This window comes from Sminthopsis crassicaudata, chromosome 2, assembly GCF_048593235.1.
Source record: "Sminthopsis crassicaudata isolate SCR6 chromosome 2, ASM4859323v1, whole genome shotgun sequence".
Classification (NCBI taxonomy): Eukaryota; Metazoa; Chordata; class Mammalia; order Dasyuromorphia; family Dasyuridae; genus Sminthopsis; species Sminthopsis crassicaudata.
The window spans coordinates 209,266,317-209,279,175 of record NC_133618.1 but is presented as its reverse complement, the minus strand read 5'-3'; the positions used below and the strand labels follow the sequence as shown (position 1 = coordinate 209,279,175).

The window sequence follows — 12,859 nt, the reverse complement described above, 5'->3', positions numbered from 1 at the left end:
AGAAAAATCAGTACTTCCTCTCAGCGACTTTATATTTTATTGTTTAGAGGCTGGAAGAGATACCCCATTAAAATAGTTACATACATAACATGATTTGAAGGAGAGTACATCTTAAAATGTTGCTTGACCCACAATCATTTTATCATGTCTGTCAAATGGGTGGGTCTCCCACCCACCAACTTCTCCCTAGGAGTCTTAATAACATCAAAGGACCATTTTTCAGTACATAAAATTATAAAAATTGCTAAAAAGGCCCTGTGGTTTCATCTAATCGAGAATCCGGAGAACCAAGATTTCCTAGTCTGTTTCTCAGTTTTTAGACACTGGGCTACTAAAGGGACGGAGACGGGGAGCAAAGGGACAAAATCTTCACATCAATGGCATCCAGCCCAGCCCAATGCCTCCCTCCGGGGGACTGGGCAGAGAGGGCACGGCCCACACTTCGCCCCACCCGAAGAGCCCTGAGGGCACTCCATTTGCACCTGAGGGAATCTATTTCTCTCTCCCTCCAAGAAGAGGAAAGATGAGAAAGGAGGGGAGGAGGTAGTCGGAGAGGAACCGGGAGCGGCCGAGCTCTTCCATGTCTCTCATCCGGAGTCTCGACCCTCAGGGGCAGACTCCGGGCCGGCCTCCCCGCAACCCACTCGGTCTTCTATTCCTTTCGCTTTCACATCAACTAAGGACCGCGGCGGCGGCGGCTGCTTCCGCCCATCCCCGGGACCCAGCACCTTCATCCCAAGCCCGACCTCGTCTCGAGACGAGCTCCACCAGGGTCTGCTCTGATCCTCCCCGGACGGGCAGGGCCAGCTGGCTTCACCGCCGAAGCCCGAGGCCCACAAAGGCAGTCCCTACGACCACCGCTCCCCGCCGGCTCCAGGCCAGCAGGCAGGCCTTTCCTTCCCAGCAGGAGCCGCCACCAAAATAGGATTCTACCCCAACCCCCACCTCCACCCCGCCCTCGGCGGAGCCCAGCCTCGCCTCTCGGCGCAGCCCGCCCGCTACCTCCCCCATCATGCCTCTCCCCTTCCCCGGAGGGCCCGGACGCATCTCACGGTGCCCGCCCCGGCACTCAGAGGCCCTGCTTGGCCCCTCCCCGCGCCGAGGCCGGGGCCCCGCCGGGGGCGCCCGGGACTTACCGCTGAGCGCCGAGGCCTGTAAGGTGGCCCCCGAGGTGCCGTCGATGACTTTGATGGTCCCGCGGCTGGTGACGGCCAGGATGGCGTTGAGCGCCGGGTGGTAGGAGAGGCTGTGCAGCCCATCGGCGTCGCAGCGCATGCAGCCGTCCCGCAACACTAGCCACTCCGAGACCCCGGCCCCGGCTGCCGCCGCCGAGGAGGAGCTGCCGGGGCCCGAGGCCGCGGCAGCCGCCATCTTCCTGCCTGCGCTCAGCACAATCACACTGGGAAGCGGCTCAGTGACAGTCCCGGGAGGAGCAGCGCCGCCGCCAGTCACCATCCGGGGCCAGGGGGCAGGCCGAGCAGCGTTAGCCGGAAGTGAAGTCAAGGCGCTGGGCACGCACGAGGAACGTCAGGTGGCTGGAAAGAGTAGCGGGGAGCCGCGGCGGCCGGCGGGGGTAAAGGAGGCGGTGCCGGAGATGGGATAGGATGGGGCTGGGAAGTGGATGAAGCATGCGCACAACTGGCCCTGCGTGCCACGCGCACCGCGCGCCCTTCCTCTCGCAGTTCCACGCGACAGGGTCGATCAGTGGGCTTTCCGCCGCGTGGCCCCACCCCCACCTAGTCTGCTCGAGCCAAACTCCTCTTTACACGCGGGGCGGGGGGAGAGATGGGGGCGGAGCCCCACGCCTTTGCTGCCTGCTGCTGCACCTACTCTGGCTGGCCTGACGTCGGACTCCCACCTACCTTTGAAAGGCCGTGGCGCTCTCCCTTGCCCTTCGTGTCGCATCCTCCTTAGATTCCCCAGATTTCCATTTAGCTCATAGATTCCGAGCTGACAGAAAACTCGGGGGTTATCTAGTCCGACAATTTCATTTTACAAACAGACCAAGACATGTCCAAGTTCATACAAACAGCAAGTGGCAAAGCAAGGATGTCATGTGTACTCCAAATCCTGGTCTTTTCGAACTCTTAAGAACAACTTATTTTTCAAGCAGCCTTTAGAATTAGCTTGGTTGCAGGGCTTAGTGGGGAGGGCGGGAAGGAGGAGGAGGAGAGCAGGGAAAGGAGGAGATTTACCGGTATTTCATCTGAGGAGGGGAACTCCGGTGTGCTGAGAAGTACCCGGAGTACCGAGAATAGAAGGGATATGGATCTGCTCTTCTAACTAGCGTCACCGGCAGAATGGAACCGGGTCTTTCCGACCCGAGAGGCACGGCCTATGTATGAGCTATAAAACGCTGCCTTACAGTTAGAAATGGCCAAATCTTAATCCGGAGGTCCTGTTCAACTCTAAATCCACCATCTGAGAATTCACCTTTCTAGCGTTCATTCTTTCTGTTTAAACATTGGTGATGAGCTCACATTCCACGTGAGGCAGACTGTTTCTCTTTCTTATTAGAAAGATCTTCCTTAAACCAAAACCCGTCTTTCTGAAAGACAGTTCTGCAATGGGAAATGGGAAAAACTGGGTTCAAATCCCACCGTTAGTTGATATGGTCTCTGGAAAGATCACTTTAATTAATGAACCTCAGTTTCCTTGGTTGCAAAATGGAGTGTTGTAAAAAAAAAACTACACAAAATCAATCAAACTCCTTCTAAAAGTTGCTTTCATGTATATATTCATGTGTAACATCAGCCACTGTGGCAGAATGATCCATAATGAGAAAAATAGGCTGTGAAAGACTTGCCAAATGTCTAAGGGCCTCTTGCTGCATTCCGTCCAGACTTACGACTCTTAGAATTTCAGATACCACATCCTACATAAGGCCTTTCCTAACCAGTACTTCTGATTACTTGTACTTTCTTTCCTTAAAATGTGATATAAAATACAAGAGGCACAGTGTATTGAATATTAAATGTGTTTAATCATTTCAGTCTTGCCTGACTCTTCTTGATCCCATTTGGGTTTTTCTTGGCAAAGAAACTAGAATGATTTCCTTCTTCAGCTCATTTTACAGATGAGGAAATTAAAGCAAGGTGTAAGTGACTTGCTCAGGCTCACTAGCTCTATCCACTATGCCATCTGGCTGCTTCAAATCCTGCCTTAGATGCTTTCTAGCTCTGGAACCCCGGACAATTCATGTAACCTCTTACTGAGAATCATTGTTCTAATTTTTACCTGCTGGACTATATGAGGAGTTTGTATTCCCAAAGGATAGGGACTTTTTATCAGAGCAATATCTGTCCTATAGGCTAGGCTAGTTTTTATTATTGTTGTTGTTGTTGTTGTTGTTGTTTTTTCCCTTAAAAAGTATTAAAACTGTTTCTGAGACTTAATTGGGTCTCAGGATTAAATCCATAGTCACTGTAGTTTCCTGGTGATGACTTCTCCCTCAGGCTTAACTAGCTACCATGGCCAACACTGAGGCAGGGAAGCCTTGCTCAGCAGAATCAACTGCTGTACCCTTTCAATACAATAAAATAGTAAAACTCCTTTTTGTTAACCATTAGTCTACAAATGTTGAATTTTACTCAAAATCTTAGCCTGAGATACCAGCCTATAACAACTGATGATAGTCCCTAGGATTGGATCAGAATGAGCCAGTGGTCAAAATAAGAAAGGACAAGAGGGAAGAAGAGGAATCAAACTTGGGGTAAAAAGGACCATTCAATACAGTGACTACAGGCTGGCTCTTTCTTTGAAAAGTCAGTTGATTTGAAGATATTAGGTTGGTGGGTACTAAAATAAATTGACATTGAAGTGAAGATAATGCCAGAAGGGATAGTCTCTAGTTATTGTTAATGTTCTTAGAAAAAGTAGATTGTTAACATAAGGAAAAGAAAAATGTATTGTTCTTTAGAATAGTGTAAGTAGGAACAAGGACTGGACCCCAAACGCAGAAAGGGCAACTTCTAGATTTTGTAACATCTGTACCCAGCAGAGAGACTTGTACACAGTTGGTGTCTAGTAAATATTGAATTGAATTGAATAGCTCAAGGTCTGTGCTTCCACCTCTTAGGGCAAAGTCCTCAATCCCAAGTACTCACACTCTTGTGATTACAGATAAATATTGGTAGATCCCCTATATTTCATACTTGTTTTTATTTCCAAGCATATTGATTTATTAAGCAATTCATTTCAACTAACAAACCAGGACCTCTTCAGCTTACGATTGGCCCCCAATACAAGAGAAGATGAACTTTTATACATTAAAAAAGAAATCAAATAAGGCCAATTAATTAAAAGGGAATAATACAACATTAACTAGTCTGTTTTCTGATTGGATGAGACATTACAGACCTTCCAAATTTGGAGAGGGAGAGATGCAATTCCCTGAATTCAGAGAGATGCCCTATTCCCCTAAAATATCAGTGGCAATTAAAGGAACAAAGAAATAACTGTTTGATCAGTTGCAGTCAGTTTTCAGATAAGACATATATTGTGAGAAACTCAGCATAACCTGAGTCCTTAGTTAAAGGTCTCTAAATAGCAGATATGGGTGATCTAGTATCCCAACTATTCATTTCTCACAATTGAATAAAGTTTTCTAACAAGACAGTATTTGGAATAATACAGCAACTGAATAGAAAATGAACTAGCTCCAAAATTGAGTCACAATATAGAGACAGTGTGGTTCACTTAGTTTCTATAATTAACCACGTGTATTCTAATTCCCTCAATTCTCTCATATGCAGGGGTCCAAATATATTAATAAATAAATAAATAAACAAAGAAAACTAGACCTTCCTTTCAAGTTTACATTCTATTGGAAGATAGAACTTTTAAACAGAAAAGATAAAAAATAATTTAAAGAGAGAATGAGCTCTTATCCAAAGCAACATCAGGAAAGGCTTTCCAAAAGATCAACCAGCCACAAGAATTTATCAGTCTCTAGGCACTGTTCTAGGTGCCCAGAGTACAAAGATAGAAATTTTAAACATATGCAATGGTATCCACACTAATCATTGAAAGATAGTAAGAATTTTAAGATACAGAAGCGAAGCATGAGTATTGTGCACATGAATTTGCAAAAAAGATACCTGATTTTCATATTCATGTATCTTCAAAGACTGACCAATCTCTTTCACAATCCTGTCAATTTCAGTCTAAAGAATTATAGGGCTCCTGGACTCTTTCTGTGATTAAGAGTATATGGCTCATCTTATTTGCTATTTGTCAATAAGAAATTTAGAATAAAAAAATAACAAATAAAATAAATGTACAAAAAAGAAAAGGAAAAGAGAATCCAGGAAAGATGATGGAGTAGGTCAGTAAATTTCAAACTCTCCAGATATCTCCAACAAATACAACAAATTTGCTCTCAGAGTGAACATAGACTAGTGAAAAATCAAGAAGACTTTAGGCAGAATTCTCCAATTGATAAATGGTCAAAGAATATGAACAGACAATTCTCAGATGAAGAAATTGAAACTATTTCGAGCCTATGAAAAGATGCTCCAAGTCATTATTAATCAGAGAAATGCAAATTAAGACAATTCTGATATACTACTACTTGGTTTGGGATTCCAAGTGAGTGAAGAGAGCTGAAGTACAGCTAAAAGCACCATTCCCCTACTTCACAATAATACTTCTCATTTAAAAAAAAAAAAGTGAACCAGCAAAGAAGAAACCACCAAACCATAGAAATTTACTATGGGAATAAGGAAAACCAGCATTTATCTTAAGAGGAGAATATTGAAGTAAAAAAAAAAAAGCTTCTTCTACCCCAAAAAGTAACAGTTAAATGGTTCCCTATCCAGAGAGAATTTATAGAAGAATTAAAAAAACAATTTAAAAATCAAATGAGATATTTAACATGTATTGGTCAACCTGCCATCTGAGGGGAGGGGGGAAAGGAGGGGAAAAATTGGAACAAAAGGTTTGGCAATTGTCAATGTTGTAAAATTACCCATACATATATCTGGTAAATAAAAACTATTAAAATAAAAAATAAACAAATAAAAATCAAATGAGAGACATTGAGGAAGAACTAAAATAATAATAATAATAATAATAATAAAAAACATCCCAGAAAAAAAATAAGATTATAAAAAAAATTAACCAATTAGAAAAGGAGATACAGAGTCTTAAAAGATAGATGAAAATAACTTTTTGAAGATTAGGATTGGGCAAGGAGAAGTCAGTGAAGCTACAAGGGGCCAAGAAATAACAAAACAGAATATAAAGAATGAAAAAATAGAACAGAATTGAAACATAGGAAAAATAGTAGATTTGAAGAACAAATCAAGAAGAGGAAATATGCAATTGTCAATGTAAAATTACTCATACATATATCTGGTAAATAAAAACTATTAAAATAATAAATAAATAAAAAAATCAAATGAGATACATTGAGGAAGAACTAAAAAATAAAAATAAAAACATCCAAGAAAAACAATAAGATTATTTTTTTAAAAATAACCAATTAGGAAAGGAGATACAGAGTCTTAAAAGGTAGATGAAAATAACTTTTTGAAGATTAGAATTGGGCAAGGAGAAGTCAGTGAAGCTACAAGGGGCCAAGAAATAACAAAACAGAATATGAAGAATGAAAAAATAGAACAGAATTGAACATAGGAAAAATAGTAGATTTGAAGAACAAATCAAGAAGAGGAAATATAAGAGTAATTGGACTGACAGAAAGTTGTGATCAAAAGATCGTTGACACAACAATACAAGAAATAATCCAAGAAAATTGTCCTAGAGTGATAGAACAAGAGGAGAAAATAGAAATAGAAAAAATCTACCTATTATCACCTGAAAGAAATCTTTTTTGGAAAACACATAGGAATATTATTGCTAAATTTCAAAACCCCCAAATTAAAGAGAAAAGTTTTCAAGAAACAAGGAAAAAATAATTCAAATACACTAGAGCTACAATTAGAATAATACCGGACTTATTAGCTGCTACAACAAAAGACCTGGAATCACATATATCAGCAATCAAAATAACTAGGCCTATGACCAAAAATAACCTATCCATCAAAATTATCCATAATATTGAATGAAAACAAAATGATATTGAATGAACTTGCAGATTTTAGGAGGTTGTTTTCCCCCCGAGGCAATTGAGGTTAAGTGACTTGCCCAGGGTCACACAGCTAAGAAGTGTGTGTTGGGAAGTCTGCTTATATGTATATGAAAAGAATTTTCCTTCTTACTAATATTTCTATTTAATTCAATGACTTTTTTGAGTTAATATACTCTGTGGTTTGGCTTGATAAAAAAAGAAGGAATAGATGGGTCTTGTGAGCTTTCTTTGAACCAAACCTGAACTCAGTAGAAAATTTAATATAGAAGAGCTAATGTCAGAGACTTACATGAACTGATGCTGAGTGAAATGAGCAGGACCAGGAGATCATTATATACTTCAACAACAATACTGTATGATCAATTCTGATGGACGTGGCCCTCTCCAACAATGAGATGAACCAAATTAGTTCCAATAGAGCAGTAATGAACTGAACCAGCTATACCCAGCAAAAGAACTCTGGGAGATGACTATGAACCACTACATAGAATTTCCAATCCCTCTAATTTTGTCCACCTGCATTTTGGATTACCTTCACAGGCTAAATGTACACTATTTCAAAGTCTGATTCTTTTTGTTCAGCAAAACAACTGTTTAGTCACATATACATATATTGTATTTAATTTATACTCTAAAATATTTAACATGTATTGGTCGACCTGCCATCTTGGGGGGGGGGGGAGGAGGGGAAAAGTTGGAACAAAAGGTTTGGCAATTGTCAATGTTGTAAAATTACCCATGCAAATATCTCGTAAATAAAAACTATTTAAAAAAAGAGAAAAGAAAAAAAAAAATATATATATATATATATATGTGTTTTCCCATATATATAAAAACATATATATATATGTGTGTGTGTGTGTGTGTGTGTGTATACATATATATATATATATATATATATATATATATATATATATACACATTAGTATTTCCATCCAAATAAATTGCTTTACTTGCCTTAAAAAAAAACCAAAAAAATAGCTAATGTAAAGGTTCTATTTCTAGGAATATAATATGGATAAATTGTTTATGTTTTTACATGGAAATGTTTACCATATATTTAAGACTTACATCAGCAATTGGGTAGCTCAAAAGAAAGATTGGGACAGAGTTGAATATGATCTGAGTCTAAAAAGCAAAACTGCCTAGAAAAAAGTAAAAATAGTCATTATGTTATAAAAATGAGGTGCAGGTGAAGAATAGACACAGAGGTATTAGAAGGGGGAAGAGGGCTCTTAGTTCAGAACCTACTCACATCCAGAATTGGTTAAATAGGCAACATTCCATATATACCATGAAGGGTATGGCATCCTCTAATATCTATAAAGAAATAAGCAGGGAGAGATGGCCAGAGGAGGAAGCAAAGATGGGAAGAAAACAAAGAAAGGATGCATGAGTTGGGGGAGGCTAAGTAATAGCAAAGCAAGTTAAAAAGCAGAATTAAAGCAGAAGAGTTAATAAGGGTAGGAAAGAAGAGATATACACATACACTATACTGATCTTGGACAAAGTCAAACTTGAAGATTCAATCAAGAGAGAAATTTACATTATATTTCTGGCACACTGATATTGTTTTAAATGGATATTTACATATGGGTAAATGCTTGTGTGTATATGTATATGTGTTTGAATCTGAGTATATGTAAATATATGCATGCTGCTCTATGTATGCATATATATATACATGTATAAATGTTTAAAATAAATTTTAAATAAATAATATTTATTTTATAATTATATATGTAATTGTATAATATATAATATAAATAATAAAAATAAAATTTTAACAAATAAAAATTTTTTAAAGGATTGATGCGCTTATGTACTTTGTTGAGCCACAAGAGATACTTCGCAGTAAAGATCTAAATAGACAATTTTTAATATATATTCCCTGAAACAAAAAGAATAGAATCTTTAACTTTTATGGAAATGTAAGATATGTCCTTCAAACAGTTAATGTTGAACATTATGTTTGACCTGAGCTTTGTTACCTTATGATTGGCAATAGGGATCTTCTTGCAACTTTGACACAGGATACAGATGGAGCCTTTTCTCCCTTAATGTGGATTCCTGAAAGCTATCACCCAGTTTCAAGTCACAAAGTTAGGTCAGCATCTCTTCGAAACCACAGCTCACAAGACCCATCCATTCCTTCTTTTTTTTATCAAGCCAAACCACAGAGTAGATTAACTCAAAATAGTCATTGAATTAAATAGAAATATTAGTAAGAAGGAAAATTCTCTTCACATACACATAAGCATCCTTCACAACAATTCCCATGCCACCTGAGGGAGAAGACCATGCTACATTTGGAGCATCTTCTCCTATGAAAAGGCTGGGCTGTATTGGCAAAGTTATATTCGGGTCCCATGATAGAGTGTCTGTTCAGGATAAGTGAAGGTAAAACTATCAATAACAATCCAGAAAATATTTTGAAATCACTAATAATCAGAGAAGGATCAGCTAGGTGGTACAGTAGATAGAGTACTGAGTTTGGAATCAGGAAGATTCATCCTCTGGAGGAGAAAAGAGCTCTGCAGGCCCTGACTCCAGAGGTGTTATTGCTCCCTGAATATTTCAATGATCCTCAGCCATCAGTGTAATATCACTCTGGAAAAGTATACTTTATTAAATGAATAATTATTTTTAAAAATTAGTAAACCTTTTTATTTTCAAAGTATTGTGCTAAATATTGAAGAAATGAGTAGAAAAACAGTCCCTGCCCTCAGAGAATTCATTTTCTAATGAGGAGATAAACACACATAGGGGCTTTTAGCTTCAAGTTCAATGGCAAAGCCTCTTGACCCAGCACTGAGATTTGCCACCCAACGTAGCAGTGAATTGATTCAGGTGCAACACTATGTCATGTAAGCTTGTTCTTCTGCTATGCCATGCCCAAAAGTAAACTTGGTGGGGAAAATGTTTTGTCATAGTTCATTCCCTCAAGCATTGTGCTCCAAATTTGGGATGTTTTTGTACTCTGGGTCTTGCTCTATCTTCTCAATAAATATCTCTTTGTGAAAGCTAGTTGATATAAATTAGTTAATTATTTAAAGACAGATTAATAAATAAATTGATATTAGAGTATTAATAACTGGTAAATGATATTAGAGAGTTAATAACCAAGCAATCGATATTAAGGCAACACACCATATGGAGACCCAAGAACAACAGAACTGTGAAGGGAGTTAGTAGCCAAGCTCTGGAGACCCAACATGCCAGACAAAGTATGTATTCAGAAAGGGAATCTATGAAAGTCTATCTGTATTACACATTCACTGAACAAAATATCTGATGACTAATCTCTGGGTAGAGAGCACTGTGCTAAGTATCAGAAGAATATAAAAAGTTTGGATAAGACATAACCCATGATATCATAAACCTATCAGTGTAGAAACATAGATCTGTGATACAATAATCCCTGATAATTTCAGTAAAGCGGTGGCCCCCAAAAATGTTATTTGAAGTCCATGGATGAAGATTATACTATCATGAAAGGTTCTCTGGAAGAGGAAGCATTGGAGTTCTTTTGATGATCTCATCATTGCCCATGAATTCAATTGTCATCTCTATGCTGATGTTCAGATCTTTATGTCTAGCCCTATCTCTCTCCTGAGCTCCAATCCCTCATCATTTATTGTACAATTTATACTAAATATCTCATAGGCATATGACATCTCAGACTTAAGTCCAAAACAGAACTCATTATCTCTTTCCACAAACCTAACCTTCTTTTAAACTTTCCAATTATTATTAAGGGTACTATTATTACCCCTTCACTCATATTTCCTCAGTCTCACCCAGTATTTGCCATTTGACAGATTTTGTCTTTTATTTTTCCACAATCATTCAATCAACCAGAAAGTATTTATTAAATGCTTACTATGTGCATGAATTGTGCTAAGTGATTAGTATACAAAGATAGGCAAAAAGCATCCCTAACTTTAAAGAGCTTGTATCCTATTGGAGGAAATAACATGTAAGTAAATAAGTACACACAAGATAGATACAGGATAAAAGGAAAGTTACCACAGAAAATAAGATTCAAGTGACTGGAAGAGGAGGAAGATCTCCTTCCAAAAGTGGCATTTGAGCTGACTCTTAAAAGAAGTCAGGCATATCAAAAGGTAGAGTAAAGAAAGAGAGATCATTTCAGGCATTGGGATATCTAGGGCAAAAGCACAGATGTTGTTAGATTGTAAAGCTTATGGAGTAGAGTGAAAAAGTAGTAAGGAAATCGTTGCAAAGTGATTTAAATATCAAACAGAAGATATTATATTTAATTATACATGTGACAGGAATCACTCAAGTGCATTGACTATGTAGAAGAGTGTGAATATGTCACATGATCAGATTAATGCTTAGCTTTGGCAGCTAAGTAAAGGAAAAATTATAGTAAAGAGGCAGGAAAATCAATTGGAGAGTGATTGTAGTAGTCCAGGAAAAAGCTGATTTACCAGGGTGATATCACGGCTGTGTATGGATGAGAAGAGGATCTAGAAGACAGATATATAGGTAGAATACACCTATTCTGATTATATATTAAGTATGTAGAGCAGTGGTCCTCAAACTTTTTAAATAGGGGGCGCAGTTCACTGTCCCTCAGACGGTTGAAGGGCCAGACACTCTGTTTCCATTGCCTCAGCCCAGTGCTGGAAGTGTGCGTTGCTAAGTTTAGGTCGAAAGTCACTTCCGGTCTGATTTTGCCATAACCTGGCGGGCCGCATAAATGTCCTCAGCAGACCTCATCTGGCCTAGGCCGTAGTTTGAGGACCCCTGATGTAGAAGGAATGAAAGTGAAGGATTGAGGAGAACACTGAGGTTGCAAACCCTAGAGGCTGAGAGGATGTGTGTTCTCAAAAATAAGAGGAAAGTTTAGAAGAGGGGAAGGTGTGGGGGAAAGATAATTACTTCAGCTGTTGATATATTTAGCTTGAGATGAATATGGGTCTTCCAATTCTAATTTTCCAATGGGCAGTTAGAGATGCTGAATTGAAGCTCAGAAAAGAGTAATATAATGATCATCATTTGCATAGAAATAACAGCTGAATATGAGCTCTAAAGAGATCACTGTGAGGGATAGAAAATCCTATCTGAAAATGACTACTCAGAGATGACTCATAGAAAAGCAGAATTATTTATTAGAATCTCGAGAAGCAGACTCCCTTGAAGATGTTCACAACTTTTATACATTTCAGACAAAGAACCTCCAAAATCCCACCTCCATAGGTTGTGATTGGTCATACAATTCTGCACTCCACCCCCCCCCCAATTTGGTCAGTGGAAGGCAGCCAACAGGTGATTTACAACGTCTGGTCACTTCATGCCATATTTGGCAATGGAATGCAGCCTAGGCCTTCATGTGACTGGGGCCTATAGGCCTGATTTTACGTTAGCTAGCAGTCTCTGATCAATATGTGCTTAATCTGTAAGTTCTTCATCATACCTTACTCCACAAAGCTCCTCACTCCTAATATGTAAGTGATTTTTATCACGTGCTCTATGAAGAACTTACACATTGCTCAGAATCAGTTAACAAGCTTACACATTGTTTATCAAGTTCACTATCAGAATTATCCCCTTCCAACACCCTCCAGCCTCTTTTCTGGACAATCATCATTTTAACAGCATGCTCTGGATGCAATAATTTTGAAAGGGATCGTTAGACTATTTTGGTTATTATTAGTGTAATCATACAGGGTAAACATAATAGTAACAATATAATACCACTGATAGCAATTAGTCCATACCATAAAAGTTGTTTCCACC

General features: G+C 39.0%; 1 protein-coding gene across 10 annotated transcripts in view; it reads right to left on the bottom strand.

Moving 5' to 3' along the window:
* The window catches only part of BIRC6 (baculoviral IAP repeat containing 6), a 297,131-nt gene extending 295,628 nt beyond the window's left edge, over nucleotides 1–1,503 (bottom strand). For 5 of the 10 annotated variants that reach the window (XR_012486168.1, XM_074288148.1, XM_074288151.1 and 2 more), the window contains exon 1: nucleotides 1,137–1,503. Coding sequence is in view for 9 of the 10 variants with exons in the window: in XM_074288148.1 (XP_074144249.1) it covers nucleotides 1,137–1,455 (319 nt within the window). In the remaining variant the exon portion in view is untranslated. The remainder of the gene's footprint in view (nucleotides 1–1,136) is intronic. The other 5 variants (XM_074288144.1, XM_074288149.1, XM_074288145.1 and 2 more) reach the window with 1 other exon arrangement.
* Nucleotides 1,504–12,859: the final 11,356 nt, after the last annotated feature.